Below are 13,105 nucleotides of genomic sequence, written 5' to 3' on the forward strand. Positions count from 1 at the left end.
TTCATTAATTTATTCTGTCATCTACTTAACAGTTGTGCCTCAGCTTGCTCATCTGTAAAATTGTGATAATGCTGCTTTACTTATTAATGTAAATTGCTTGAAGATGAAAAGCACTCTATTAATGCAAGGTATTGTTATAGTAGATAGCTGCAGCAGGCTTTAATTTCTGGATACCTGATTGGTAGCGTGCTGTGTGGACAAGACAGTTTTGTTGCTCTACCCAGATGTCACTGAGGCAGTGACCTGTTCAATTGGATGACTATAGCTCTAAGTGAGCAACAGCTCAATACATAATATGCTGTCAGGAAAATGCTTTTTAAATTTGGACACAGATGGGCTGAAGGGATCCAGCAACAGAGGTGGACTGTTAAGGCACTATATAAAGAGAAACGTATTGCCTGTGTAGAATAAAAATATTTTGTTGCAGTATATTTGGAACAAAACTAGAGGGCACTTACTTGAAACCTATAGAATTGTAATGGTTGATGTGTGGAACTTGCATAAGATACTAAATATGTACATATATCAATATTAAAGGTGACCTCGTTCAATATATTACCATTCATTTACAATAATATGTGGAAACATGTAACATCACTTCTTTAGAAAGCCACATGGTGAAAAGCCATGTGGTGATTATTTCAGGCAAAAGAAAATGCTTCAGAATTTTTCACAATACATTTAATCTCTGATGCCTCCAAACACTTCACTAGCTTTTAAATAAATGTGTTCTGCTGAACTGGGATACTAATTCTTTGCTTAATTTTACCCTACCCTACTTCTCATCAATTGCATTGAGATATGCAGCTATCAGGCATGGCTGCTGTCATTGCAGAAAAATATAGTACTGTAAAATGGACAAAATAATGACATCTATAACTGCTTCCATTAAAGTCAGTTACCAGTGTTTTGCTCTTTGGAAATTCAGTAAATCAGACCTCAAGTTGTTGCTGCTGAAATCTTTCTCTTTCTCTTTTTTTTAACTTGACTCCTGCACATCAAAATCCCCTTCCTTGACTTCTGAGAGAACCTTTGCCTTTTTAATTATTTATGTTACAGATGCGAAACATGGTGCATTAATTAGCTGAGAAAGGAATGTCTCAGGTATTGTGCTGCAGGTACAAGGAATAGTGCTGCAGGTATTGAAAAACTCAGTCCCTCAGGAACAATATGGATAAAAATGAAAAAATGTAATTCAATCTTCTGTTGAGTAACAACAAAGCAAAACATATCCCGATTGTTGGATTCTCAAAATAGAGGCACTAAAATTAAAGAGGCACTGAAATGGCAAGAATTGCACATTAAGGTGTTTGTCTACAGTTGCAAAGATACTTTCTAACTATTCTTTGTAATAATGTTTGGAGACTTCAAACAAGATCAGTAAGGCTCTGTGAAGCTTTGGTTCCTGATTCGACTCAGCAGAGATTCAGCCTGATTCGGTGGCCGAATCTCTGAATCCGAATCAAATCAGAGGACCGTTTAATTTCTCTGAATCAAATTGGAACCCTCCGGATCAATTTGGACACAGACACAGCTTTTAATGTTTTTTTTCTATATACCTCTAGATAGCACGTGGCTCTTGAGTGCTGCGATGCTGGGGCTCATGGAGTGTCCCACAGAAGTGTGGGGGGCTCCCTGGTACACTCGACAGCAGACCCAGATGTGGTCCAGAAGCACTTCCTGTCTACTTCTGGGTTTGCCAAGGAGCAAGTAGGCCCCCCCGCCCTGCACACACGCCCCCAGCTTGGGGAAGGAAAGAGAGGCACAGAGGCAAGTGATTTGCCAAAGGTCAGGTCAGTGGGTAGAACCAGGAATAAAACCCCAGGTGTCTCTAGTCAGTCTGGGGCTCAGCCCAGTAGACCAGGGATTGGTAACGTTGTTTCTGGTGCTTGGCCAAATGACCCAGCTCAGATCAAAGGTGGACTGGTGCTAGGGCCTGGCTGCCACTGCTAGTGCTGCTTCTTGCCACCACTGCCACTTTTTCCTGCTAGTGCTTCTCTCTGTCTCCTAGCTACAGTGCAGGATGGGCAAAGTGCCTGGCCACATTGTGGCATGGGTGAAGCCCCCCATTGCCGAATGCTGCTGAAACCCCTGTTCAGTACACTAGATCTAGGGGCTGTCAAGCCAGATCCAGCTTAGCGGCCTTAGGTTTCAGTAGATGTTACCTTTCTGCAAACTCTTAAAAACCCATCCAGCTTGCAGAATTAATTTGGTTGAATAGCTTTTTCGTCCTGTTTATCACATGGAGACATATATACAACTTATCTTCGAGACAAGAAAGTATGTAAAAGTGTGGAGCTGTTGTTGCAAATTGCTCATCCTGTTAAGTCATAAACTTTATGGCAGGGACTTTGTGTGGAGAGCACCTAGACATTTTTGAGCACTATGGAATTATAAATAAAGAAAATTGAGAGAAACTAGAGAAGAAAAAATTGTGCATGTTAAATTGCTTGCTTTGTCCCCTTGACAGCAGTTTATTTATAGTCTGTTTCATAATAGCATGTACTATATCACCCTTCCTGTGTACCCTTTATTTACACGCAATTAGAGAGTAGAAAGTGGCATAATAACAGAGGAAAGTGATTGCAAACATCACAGCAACTGTCAGTATGACTTAGGTGCTATAGTATCTGAAAAATATTTAAAAGCAATTTCCCCAACAATGTACTGAATTTCAAGTTTAAACATCCCTCTTGAGAGAACATCTTCAGGGCTTCATATGCTGTTATACTCTAAGGTCAGTAATTGTGTTATATGTCTCTGTTCCTGGGAAATTGATATTAATAATAATCACCATCATAAGAAAATGTTCAGCACATGGATGAACATGACTTTCTGGGGAGGAATTGGGGAAATAATGCCTTACCAACCTACTAGAGTTTTTTGAGGGTGTCAATAAGAAGGTGGATCAGGGTGATCCAGTTAACCTAGGATATTTGCTCTTCTGAAAAGCCTTTGACAGGTTCCCCTTCAGAGGCTCTTAACTAAACTAGGTTGTCATAGGATTACAGGGAATGTCTACTTGTGGATTAGAAATTGGATTAAAGTTATTTCTATCTTCTGTACTTGTGCAGAGTGAATATAAATAGTCAGTTTTCAGGATGGAAAGAAGTAAACAGTGGTGTTCCCCAATGATCTGTGTTAGGACCAGTACTATTTAACATATTTATAAATGATCTGGGAAAGGGGGCGAGTAGCAAAGTGGACAGATTTGCCGATGACAACAAACTGTGCAGAGTGGTAAAGACCAAGATGGACTGTGATGAACTACAGAAGGATCTGGCACTATTGAGCAAGTAGGCAACTAAATGGCAGTTGAAATTGAATACAGATAAGAGTAAAGTGATGCACCCGAGCAATAATAACCCAAACTCTACCTACATTGTGATGGGCTCTACATTAGCTGTTACCACACAGGAAAAAGGTCTGGGAGTCAATGTGGACAGTACACTAAAAATATCAACTTGGTGCTCTGCTCAGAAAGGCACACAAAATATTAGGAATTATTCAGTATAGAATTGTGATCAAAAGTCAAAGTATCATTATGCTCTTTTAGTCAAAGTACAGGTGGTCAAAAAGCCTGAATTAATTTAGTCTTTGCATGTTAGTCTTAAATGCAGAGATTATATTGAAACAGAGGTGAACAGATATTTACCTTTGAATCAGGAAATGCAGCCACATGCCTGCAGTGGCTCGTGCCAGAAGCCAGGGATACTAGAGCATAGCTGTCTGGCATGTAGCCAGCATGGGCTGTGTGTTTGCTTCCTCTTCCTGTTGCCCCTGAAGTTGTTGGGATTTGTAGTCCAGACTCACAGTAGCAGGACTCTACAGGATTGCTCATCACTTCCTCTTTCTACTTCCAGGTGCCTCTGGGATTTATAGTCCACAGTCACAGCCAGCAGTAAGTGTGAGTGGGGGCAGGGGTGTTTAACCCCCCTCAGTGGCTGTCTCAGACCCCAGCTGGGGTTTGCCGGTTGCATCCCCAGCTGGGTTTGCCCCCACGCCCCACCTCTTGTCAGATAGTCCTCACTGCTCCAGCTAGGGAGCAGAGGGGTGGGGCTAGCACTGTTATCTGGAGCAGACAACACAGCTCAGCCCATGGCTAGAAAGCATATTGGGGTGCTGGTTGGGCTGTGATTTAACTTGAACCAGGAAGGGGTCTGGGACAGAAATATTATAAATCTGTTTGACCCAAATCAGTTAACTGATGCTGCATTCAACCTTAAGCCAGTTTCGGCCATTTTGAAACTGATTTATGTGCACTGAGTTTCTGTTCTGTTACAGGTTTAAAACAGTCTCTGATCACTGGTTTAAACTGGTTTATGTGTAATGTCTGCCCCATGCCTTATAAATCCATGGTGCACCCATACCTTGAATACTGTGCCCAGTTCTAGTTTACACACCTGGAAAAGGATATAGAAAAACTAGAGAAGGTCCAGACAAAGGCAACAAGGAGACTAAAGAGACTAGGCCTATTCAGTTTAGAAGAGAGCTGCTTAAGGGCAAGACATGATGAGAGTTTGGGATTTCCTACACCTTAAATGCTGGAGGCTGCAAGTGAGAGGAGGACAGTGCAGAGAAAACCCTGGTCTTGCCCAGTTTATTCTCCCTTTCAATGTCTACTCTCTGCCTTTGTGTGACACAGACTATTGGGCAGAAAGATGTACCTATGGTGTGACCCAGTAAATGACTGTGCTTTAATGGCTTGTCAAGAGGTTTGATGTATCTATTTTTAAACATGTGAAGTCTCAGTAAACTTCATGAGCCAGGATCTTGGTTTTCTCTGTTTAAAAATCCCAAATTCTCTGATAAACACCACCCCCAAATTTGTGTTTTTTCTGTTATTAAAATGAATGCCACTGTGTGTGCTTGTGTGTGTGTGTATAGCTCTGTGTGTGTGTGTGTTATATGTACATGTGTATATATATCAGTTGAACACAATGTTTTATTCATATATTTACAGTTTAAAAGCAATTTGAAAGCCTACCAGTGCCTCAATCATGATAATAAAACCTATATGTATAGGTTTTATATATATATTGGTGTTAGAGTTTTGTTTTGTTTTTTAAATCCCCCCAGGCATGTCTGTGCCCCTCACTTCCAATCCACAACACCCCTCCCCCCAGTGCCCCTCACTCTTGACCTACAGTCCCCCCAGCTCTGCTGGTGCCCCTCATTCCTTACCCACTGCCCCCTACCCCAAGGCCTCTGACCACCTGTGTGTAGGGACCAAGGTGGCTGTATGAGGAAGGGGGGATGTAGGCACAGGTAACACATCCAGAGGGTGGGTGGTGCATATACCTCCCCCAGTTTTCTGCACCCACACTGGGGTTTTGACCTGTCTGGACCAGCTCTGGGCAGGAGCTGCTTCTTCAGCCCAGCTGGCAGGACCTGATGCAGGAGAAAATGCCACATTGCCATGGCGACCAAGGTGAGACATAGCGGCAGTGTGGAGTTGTGCCCCCTGCCCACCCAGCAGCAGCAGGGGGGTTTGTCACCTTCATGGTCATGGTGGCACAATGCTCCCTCCCAGCCCCATGCCCTGCTGTGGGAGCAGAAATCTCGAGGGGTGTTTCCAGCCCCCTGGAAACATCATCTGTAGCCCCCTCACCTCCATAGACTTCCCTGGAGGGAACTGCAGAAGCCGCTCTCAACCATTCTGCCTGATTGCCATGCGCATATATGCGAGCACAAATGCATGTGGCACCCCCTACCCCATGTGTCCCACTTCCCTTAGCCCAAGCAGCCCCTTGCAGACTGGAACTCTGCCAGCCTCCAAGGGAAAACCCACTGTTCCCTGCCTCCTTCACCTTAAGGAAGAAAATCCTTTTTTTTTCCTCTTTTAAAGGGGGAAATTTGTGTTTTTCCATGGCAAATGGAATGTTTGGAATAAATGCCAAAAATGTTTGCAACTGTGTTTTTCCCTCAATATTGTTTTTGTCAGATGCTTCCCATGTGTCAGATGTATAAATCCTGGCAATGGGTAACTTCTTCTCAAATGTTAAAGCTGTAGTTTCATTTTCATTCTTCTCTTTCTCCTCATGGATACAGACTGGTTATGTCGACATCACCAGGAAAATATACCCCACCCACTTGCTTTTGTTCCACATGCCAGAAAAATGTCATACAACTGCTTTCTTGTGTGGTCCCAGGGCACCACCAGAATCACTGTTGTCCATGAGTATGCTCATGAACAGAGATCCTGGTTTTCTCTGTTTTAAAAATTGCAAACTCTTTGATTTAAAAAAAAAATCAAATCAAATCCCAAATTCTCTGATAAACCCCCTCCATCTGCCTACCAGTTCCTCAGTCATTATAATAGAATACATTCTAAATACCTATATATTTTGGCAGTTGATTTTTGGCTTTTTTATCATGGAAAATCAGAGCTCCCCCTGCCCCCTTGGCTCACCAGGAGCAGGTCCAGCTGTGCCTATCCCTCAGCTGCTTTGTGGTGCTGAATAGCCCTGATATGCCAGTGCTGTGCCCCTGCCCATGCTGGTGTCCCTCACTCCCAAGCCATAGCCCTCTGGCTGTGTCGATGCCCCCCCAATCCTGGCTGGTGTTCCTCATTCCTGACCCGCAGCCCCCTGGCCCTGCCAGTGCCCCTCACTCCCAGAAGAAATCCCCAAAATCCTACACATACTGGTTTTTTCTGGATATTAGAAGAGTGGGAAGGAGTTGTCTAAATCTGCACTGAGATCTTGCAAAAAGCTGTACATAGGATCCAGGATTTATTTGGTAGAGTGAGTGGAAAGCGAGCGGATTTAACTTTATGGGTTAAAACCAGTTACCATTACAAACCCTACAAAACTGTCACTTACAGTCTGTCAGTGTTTTTCCTTTGCTACTAAAACAGGTTGATCAGTACATAATTTTTAAAAATAAAGGGAGAACTTCTGCTTTCATTTATGCTAGTAGAAACTTGGAGAAATCCTTGCTTCTTGAAATTACTCTAGATATGCAGTGATACAACAAAACTAAATTTGTACTTTATATATACATTTGTTTCTTACATCCATAATCCCACAAATAAGAAACCTGAATAAAAAATATTTAGTATCACATATTTCAAAAATCTGGTACTGTTGGCAAAAGCTACGGCAGCCTTGTCAAGTGAGGTTTTTTTTATTGACACAATGTAATGAGGCACATCACAGGAACCATATGTATTAGTTTATACTAATACCTTCTCTAAGCTTTGACTTCCTAAGTCTCATCAACAGGCTTATTCTTTCTCAGTGGTTTCCTGAGTTTTGGAATAGTGCTTTTTTTTTTTTCTTTTGCATCATCATATTACTCAGGAATGCCACAGACTTTAATTTCAATGGATTCTCCTTCTTCCAGAGAAATCTGATTTTTCTGTATTGTGCTTTGTCATAAGGCAGCAGTTGAAACTGTATTTTTGCAAGATGACTTTTAGGCCAGAAATTTGGGGCCAAATCTTCAGCTTGTGAAATTGACTTAGCTCTGTTGAATTAAAGTGCCTGAAGCCAATGGAGCTTTATGGTGATTTATACAACTTGAGCACACAGCCTTTTTTTTAAATAATGCTGCAAGTACTTTATTTCCAGTTTGATTTTCTGTTGTGTGAAGTGAGCAAAAAACTTCACTGAATTAAAAAAAATTAATAAATAAAGTAGAAAGTAACCAACCTATATTCATTACTCAACCTGAAAGAAATCAATAAACAAACAGCAGAGTAAAAATAATTAACACTTCTAAAAGTATTTCTGTTTTAATCCCATAAGGGCTTATTAATAGCCCCGATAAAGAAATTGTCAGTTTAATTTACCAATTTGTTCGTAAGACTAACGGGAAGCTTTTATTTTTATGTTTCTTTCTTTGAGCGGCTGTCCTGCAACAAACTCTCATGGAAGAAATGATCCAAATGCTTTATGGTATTGGATATAATTCAGTGGGTTCATTTTGTAGTATTGTATGGCATTTTGATATAAATCAATCATTATTCAATTACAGTGGGTGATGAAAAAGTATTAGTGCTGCAGAGCTGAAGTGGTCAATGCTAGGGCACCAGAAATTCTTGGCTCTGGTGACGGGGAGCCATTCTGGATAAAAGAAGCAGTACTTGCATCCAAGTATTAAATTTTATTAGTCTGGCTGCATATTGTCCCGGCCCACACTGATTGCCTGGTGAGGACTCTTTTAAGACTATGAACCAACTTCTAGTGGTGCAGAGCTTGGAACTCATCACTGAAAATCCAGAATATGCCTCAATCCCTTAGATTAGATATGGACAGACTAGCAGAAATTATCAGAGGAATAACAGTAATTAAAATTAGACCAACTGTATGAAAGAGAAGTGTGGGATTTACATTTAATAGGTTAGAATCAAATACTGTAATAATTAGTGATAAAAGGATGGACATTAGTAAGCTACTTTTACTAAGTACTTTTTAGCAGTAGCTTGCTTCAATTTCCAAGGATTCTTTCCAACCCCAGCTGCAGGTTCTACCGAGTATAAATTAGTCCGTGTACTGTCAGTTGGCTGATCAAGCCAATTGGCAGAGGAAATAAATGCCAGAGTGCACAAATCCAAAGTTCTCCAGAAAATGTGCACCTACATTTGTACATGTGTACACACACACACACACACACACACACACACACACACACACACACACACCTCTCTGTCTCATTCTTAGTCACTTTGCAAGTTACCAAGGAAAGTATGCTCTGGATTACTTTTGATGAAATACTCAATAAAGAAATTAGATTGTGTGCGCAATAGTTAATTTTTAACCATCAATGCTTTTCGGCAATTCCCAGCTTTCCTAGGTTGTTCAACACTTTCTTGCATTTCTGGGTGTGTTCAACCATCAAACAAGCCTTAGTTTTGGGGTCAACCCTTTCCTACCACCTTATGAAGGCTGAACCTCTGACTCAGCCAGCATTGGGATGTTGAAAGCTATTATGCCCTAGGAAGAATGTGAGATGGACATAAACCTATTTGTAATAATATAATAATGGGCCTTGGACAATGGCAGTCACCAGAAACTGTTTCTTTTCATCCGTGTTGGAAGATTGTGGCTATCGCCAGATCTTTCCTTTCTAGCCCTCAGACTAGAGAGAGTGCAGGAATGCTTTTAGGAGAAAAAGAGAATCTGGTTCTAGTAATGTGTTTTCAAATTCAGTATTTGAATTTGTTGGTACTGTACTGTTTGCTGAGAACTTCCAGTAAGAACCTTGAAGTTGCTATATATCTGCATGTATGTTATCACTGTACCTCTTGAGGTAGAGCTAACAACATTAAGATGGTAGTGTATGTATGTGCACTTGCATGTGCAAAGAAACAAAAGCCCTGGGATAGCTTGCTTTCTAAAACAGCAGGAGTCCCTCTTGTAGCCCTTTAAAGTTAATTCTTCTATATTTATGGGAAGTGTTTTGCATACTAATGAGCTACTTGGGGGTATACATGAGTGAATTAATTACCAGGTTACCTATTAATTACCTAATTCACCTTCTGGCCAGCTGGAATAGCTGCAAGTACCTTATCATTCAATTATAACCTTCCTCTAGGACTTTAGAATCATATTCCAAAAGAGATAACAATTAAAAAAAAAATCAGCTTATTCGATTCCTTCATCCTTCATATAGAGACCCCCTGTCCTGCTGTCTAGTGCTTACCTGGACTGATCCAGTGCATTGCTCATGGAACTGATCCTAGCCCTGCTTTAATTTGGTTTGGGTCCTTCAGCAAGGAAGCCGATTAAATCTCTCAAGTGCTCTTAGTCCACTACTGACCTATCCACAGTTCTGAAAGAACACGGTGTTTTTCCTGCATTTGACGCAGCTGGCTAGGGGGAAAAAAAATCTTAGAGCATGTTAGCCCAAAGAGCCCTGGGGTGTAACCCTCACAGATGAATGCACAGGCAGAGAGGATATAGAAGCTGTGGGTAAGGCTGTGTAATGGTGGGTACTTACACCAGGTCTGATGATAATCCACATGTCCAGATACAGCAGCTGATCATCCTTTACCTGTTTAATGAAGACAGAACTTTCTCTGTCGAGAATGTGAAAACATTAATGCTTGTAGTAGCAGTGGTTATGTTTTATGGTTAGTTGTGGGCATAGCCACTGTGAGCATGTCGGGTGATCTTAGTGTCGTCTCTCCTCTGTACTCACCTGCCAATACTTAGATTGAAAGAAAATGGGGGAGATCAGTGATTTTCTGAAGGCTAGTGATCAATAAATGCCACCCAGATGGAACATTCTCACTGTGATTTTATTTTCTCAAAATAAAGTAGCTCCAGCAGAATAGCCTCACTAATTACTCCATTAGCAAAGCACTTCTGAGTTGCAGGACAGCTAACTCGGTGTCAAACACTTTACAGATACAATGTAGCGCTGAACATTTCAAGCGCTGATTGTCTCATTAACGAGGCATGTTCCTCGCATCTCCCATATCTGCCGCTTATCAGGAGCAGTACTGGCTGTTTCCCTGTTTCCCACGCCACTGCTCTCGGCAATGCTATCAATCTGGGGGTCAGGGTCTGGCATAGGCTCCTCCTGCCAGCCTGAAGTCTCGGGGTCCCTACTGCTGCTCAGGGTTTCCCTGCCATGATGTTGTGCCCAGCTCCAGTTCTTCCTTCACTCACTGGAGCTGCTAAAGTTTACAAGGTACAGGGCTTGCCTGGCATTTCTCAGATTCAAATCCCGGGGTCCTAATGGCTCTCTGAAGTTGTCAGGTGAGCCTTTTGTCTTTTCTCTCTCTGTCTCAGGCTTTGGCTGCCCCTCATTGTCCTCTCGTGCCTGAAGGCAATGGGTCTCTCCCCGCTGCTAGCTTTTATGCCGATTTTTTTGGTGGGCTAATCACCTGATCCTTTTTCAGGTGTGTAAGTTCTTCCACTGGCAGGGTTCATCCTCAGGTCAACTTTGCCTAAGTAACAGGGCTCCTGCCTGAGTCCCTGTTACAATCATAAATGCTTTTCTATTTCTACATCGTAGACCAAGCAGCTGTTACGTGACAAGTTCCTCAAATACCTCTTGTTTGGATTGGAACCAGTAATGTAGGCTATTCTTGAACAAAGTTGTTTCTGAACATGTTAACTGAAGAGTTAAAATCAAAGTATACTCAAAGTAATATTTTTTGAAGGGTTAGGTGGTTGGGATAGCCTAGGGCTTACCTTGACCAGTTATGCCATGTTAATATTGCAGCTTGCTTTAAAATAAGGCATAGTATAAGCAGGTTGAACTAATGTTAGTAGTATGTTTACAAGTGTGCTAGGTGGTCTCTTATGTTCTCATGTATATTTAAAAATAAATGTATTTTTATCAGTGAAAATCAGGATCAGTGGCAATCTCTCACAGTTGAAGATGATTGTCTTCCATGATTGTCTTATCTGTGGGTCTGAAGATGGTTGACAAGGCCCATCCAAGATCAACAGATTTTCCTGCAACTTGTGCACATTTCCTTGTGGGGTGGGTGGCTACAGATTCTTGATTTGGTCTGCGACATGCTGTTTTTGCCACTCTCCCACTTTTCCATCTCCTGTTGTTGTGAGGTCACAAAGTAATGAGATCTTGCAACAGACTCTTCCTCTATTTGGGGCAGTTTTGGGTGGTACTCTCCCATGAGTTGATGTCAATGTTGCATTTCTTTTTAAGTTGGCCTTGAGGATGTCCTTGAAGTGCTTTCTCTGACCTCTCCTTGAGTGTTTATACCTTGACTGAGTTGGGAAACTAAAACTTGCTTTGGGAGTCTGGACTTGAACATCTGGATGATGTAGTCAGCCTGGTGAAGTTTATGTTGGATGAACATTGCCTTGATGCTCATGGTGTTTGTTAGCGCTAATGTTGGTTTGTCTGTCTTTCCCACTGAACGGGAAGGATCTTCCACAGGCAGCATTGATGGTACTTTTCCAGTGACTTGAGGTGTCTCCTATACATTGTCCATGTCTCAGCTCCACACACTAAGGTAGGGATCATGACTGCTTGATAAATCATGAGCTTGGTTTTGGATCTGATGTTGTGATCTTCAACCACCTGTTTCCTTGGGTGTCCTAAGGCTGCACTTGCACATTTGAGGTGGTGTTGGATTTGTTAATCAATGTCAGCCTTCTGCAAGAGACAGCATCCGAGGTATGGGAAATCGTCAGTGTTCTCCAGAGTCTCACCATAAATCTGAATTACCAGAGCTGGGGACTGCTCGTTAAGAGCTTGTTGATAGAGGACCTTAGTCTTCTGAATGTTAAGCATCAGTCCCATTTTCTTGTGTGCCTTGGTAAAGATGTTCACAATTGCCTAAAGGTCTGCTTCTGAGTGACAACACACAATAGCTTCATCAGTGTAACTGGAGCTTGATGATTGAGGTCAGGATAGTCTTGGTTTTGGCTCAGTCAAGGATTAAGCAGTTTACCATCCATTCAGTAATTTAGCTCGACTCTGACTGGAAAGTTGTTGGTGGTCAGAATTACCATCACAATATGGCATATTGAGAAGAGTGTCAGAGTGATGACAAAGCCTTGCTAAACTCCTGTCTTAACCCCAAAGGGATCTGTGAAAGATCCATTACTGAGAATCACCATACATACTGTTATGGAGCAGGCAAAAAATGGTAATAAATTTCATTTGGAATCTACACTTCAGAAGGATTTTTCACTGCGCTTCTTGGTTGACAGACTTGAAGGCTTGTGTTAGGAGGCCATATAGAGACGTTTATGTTGTTCCTGGCATTTTTCCTGCAGCTGGTGAGTGGTGAAGATCATGTTGGTTGTACCTCTTGATGCCCTAAACCCACACTGAGATTCTGGGAGAAGCTCTTCAGCAGGAGGAAGTAGACAGCTCAGGAAGGTTCTTGCAATGATGAACAGCAAGGTGATCCCTCTGTCATTTCCACAGTCAGACTATCTCCTTTCCTGAAGATTGTCATGATCTTGGCATCCTTGAGGTCATCTGAGATTTTCTCATCATTCCAGATCCTTAAAATGAGGGCATGGAGCTCTGGTATAAACTCCTCTCCCCCTGCTTGAAGATTTCAGCAGGGATTCTGTCAGTTCCAGATGCATTGTCATTCTTCATCTACTTGATGGTTTTCCTCACCTCATCAAGGGTTGGATGGATTACAAGATTGTATCCGAGTGTT

General features: G+C 42.0%; 1 protein-coding gene across 3 annotated transcripts in view; it reads left to right on the plus strand.

Annotated features, from left to right (window-relative positions):
- ELMO1 (engulfment and cell motility 1) overlaps positions 1-13,105 on the plus strand; it is a 450,632-nt gene that overhangs the window by 83,934 nt on the left and 353,593 nt on the right. The window contains exon 1 of one of the 3 annotated variants that reach the window (XM_090050154.1): positions 12,811-12,837. The exons of the other annotated variants lie outside the window; for them this stretch is intronic. Within the exon in view, the coding sequence (XP_089906280.1) occupies positions 12,823-12,837 (15 nt within the window). The 5' untranslated portion in view covers positions 12,811-12,822. Of the gene's footprint in view, positions 1-12,810; positions 12,838-13,105 lie in introns of those variants that run through there. 3 annotated transcript variants of the gene reach the window in all.

Source organism: Crocodylus siamensis, chromosome 5, assembly GCF_052110815.1.
Source record: "Crocodylus siamensis isolate JL-2025a chromosome 5, ASM5211081v1, whole genome shotgun sequence".
Classification (NCBI taxonomy): Eukaryota; Metazoa; Chordata; order Crocodylia; family Crocodylidae; genus Crocodylus; species Crocodylus siamensis.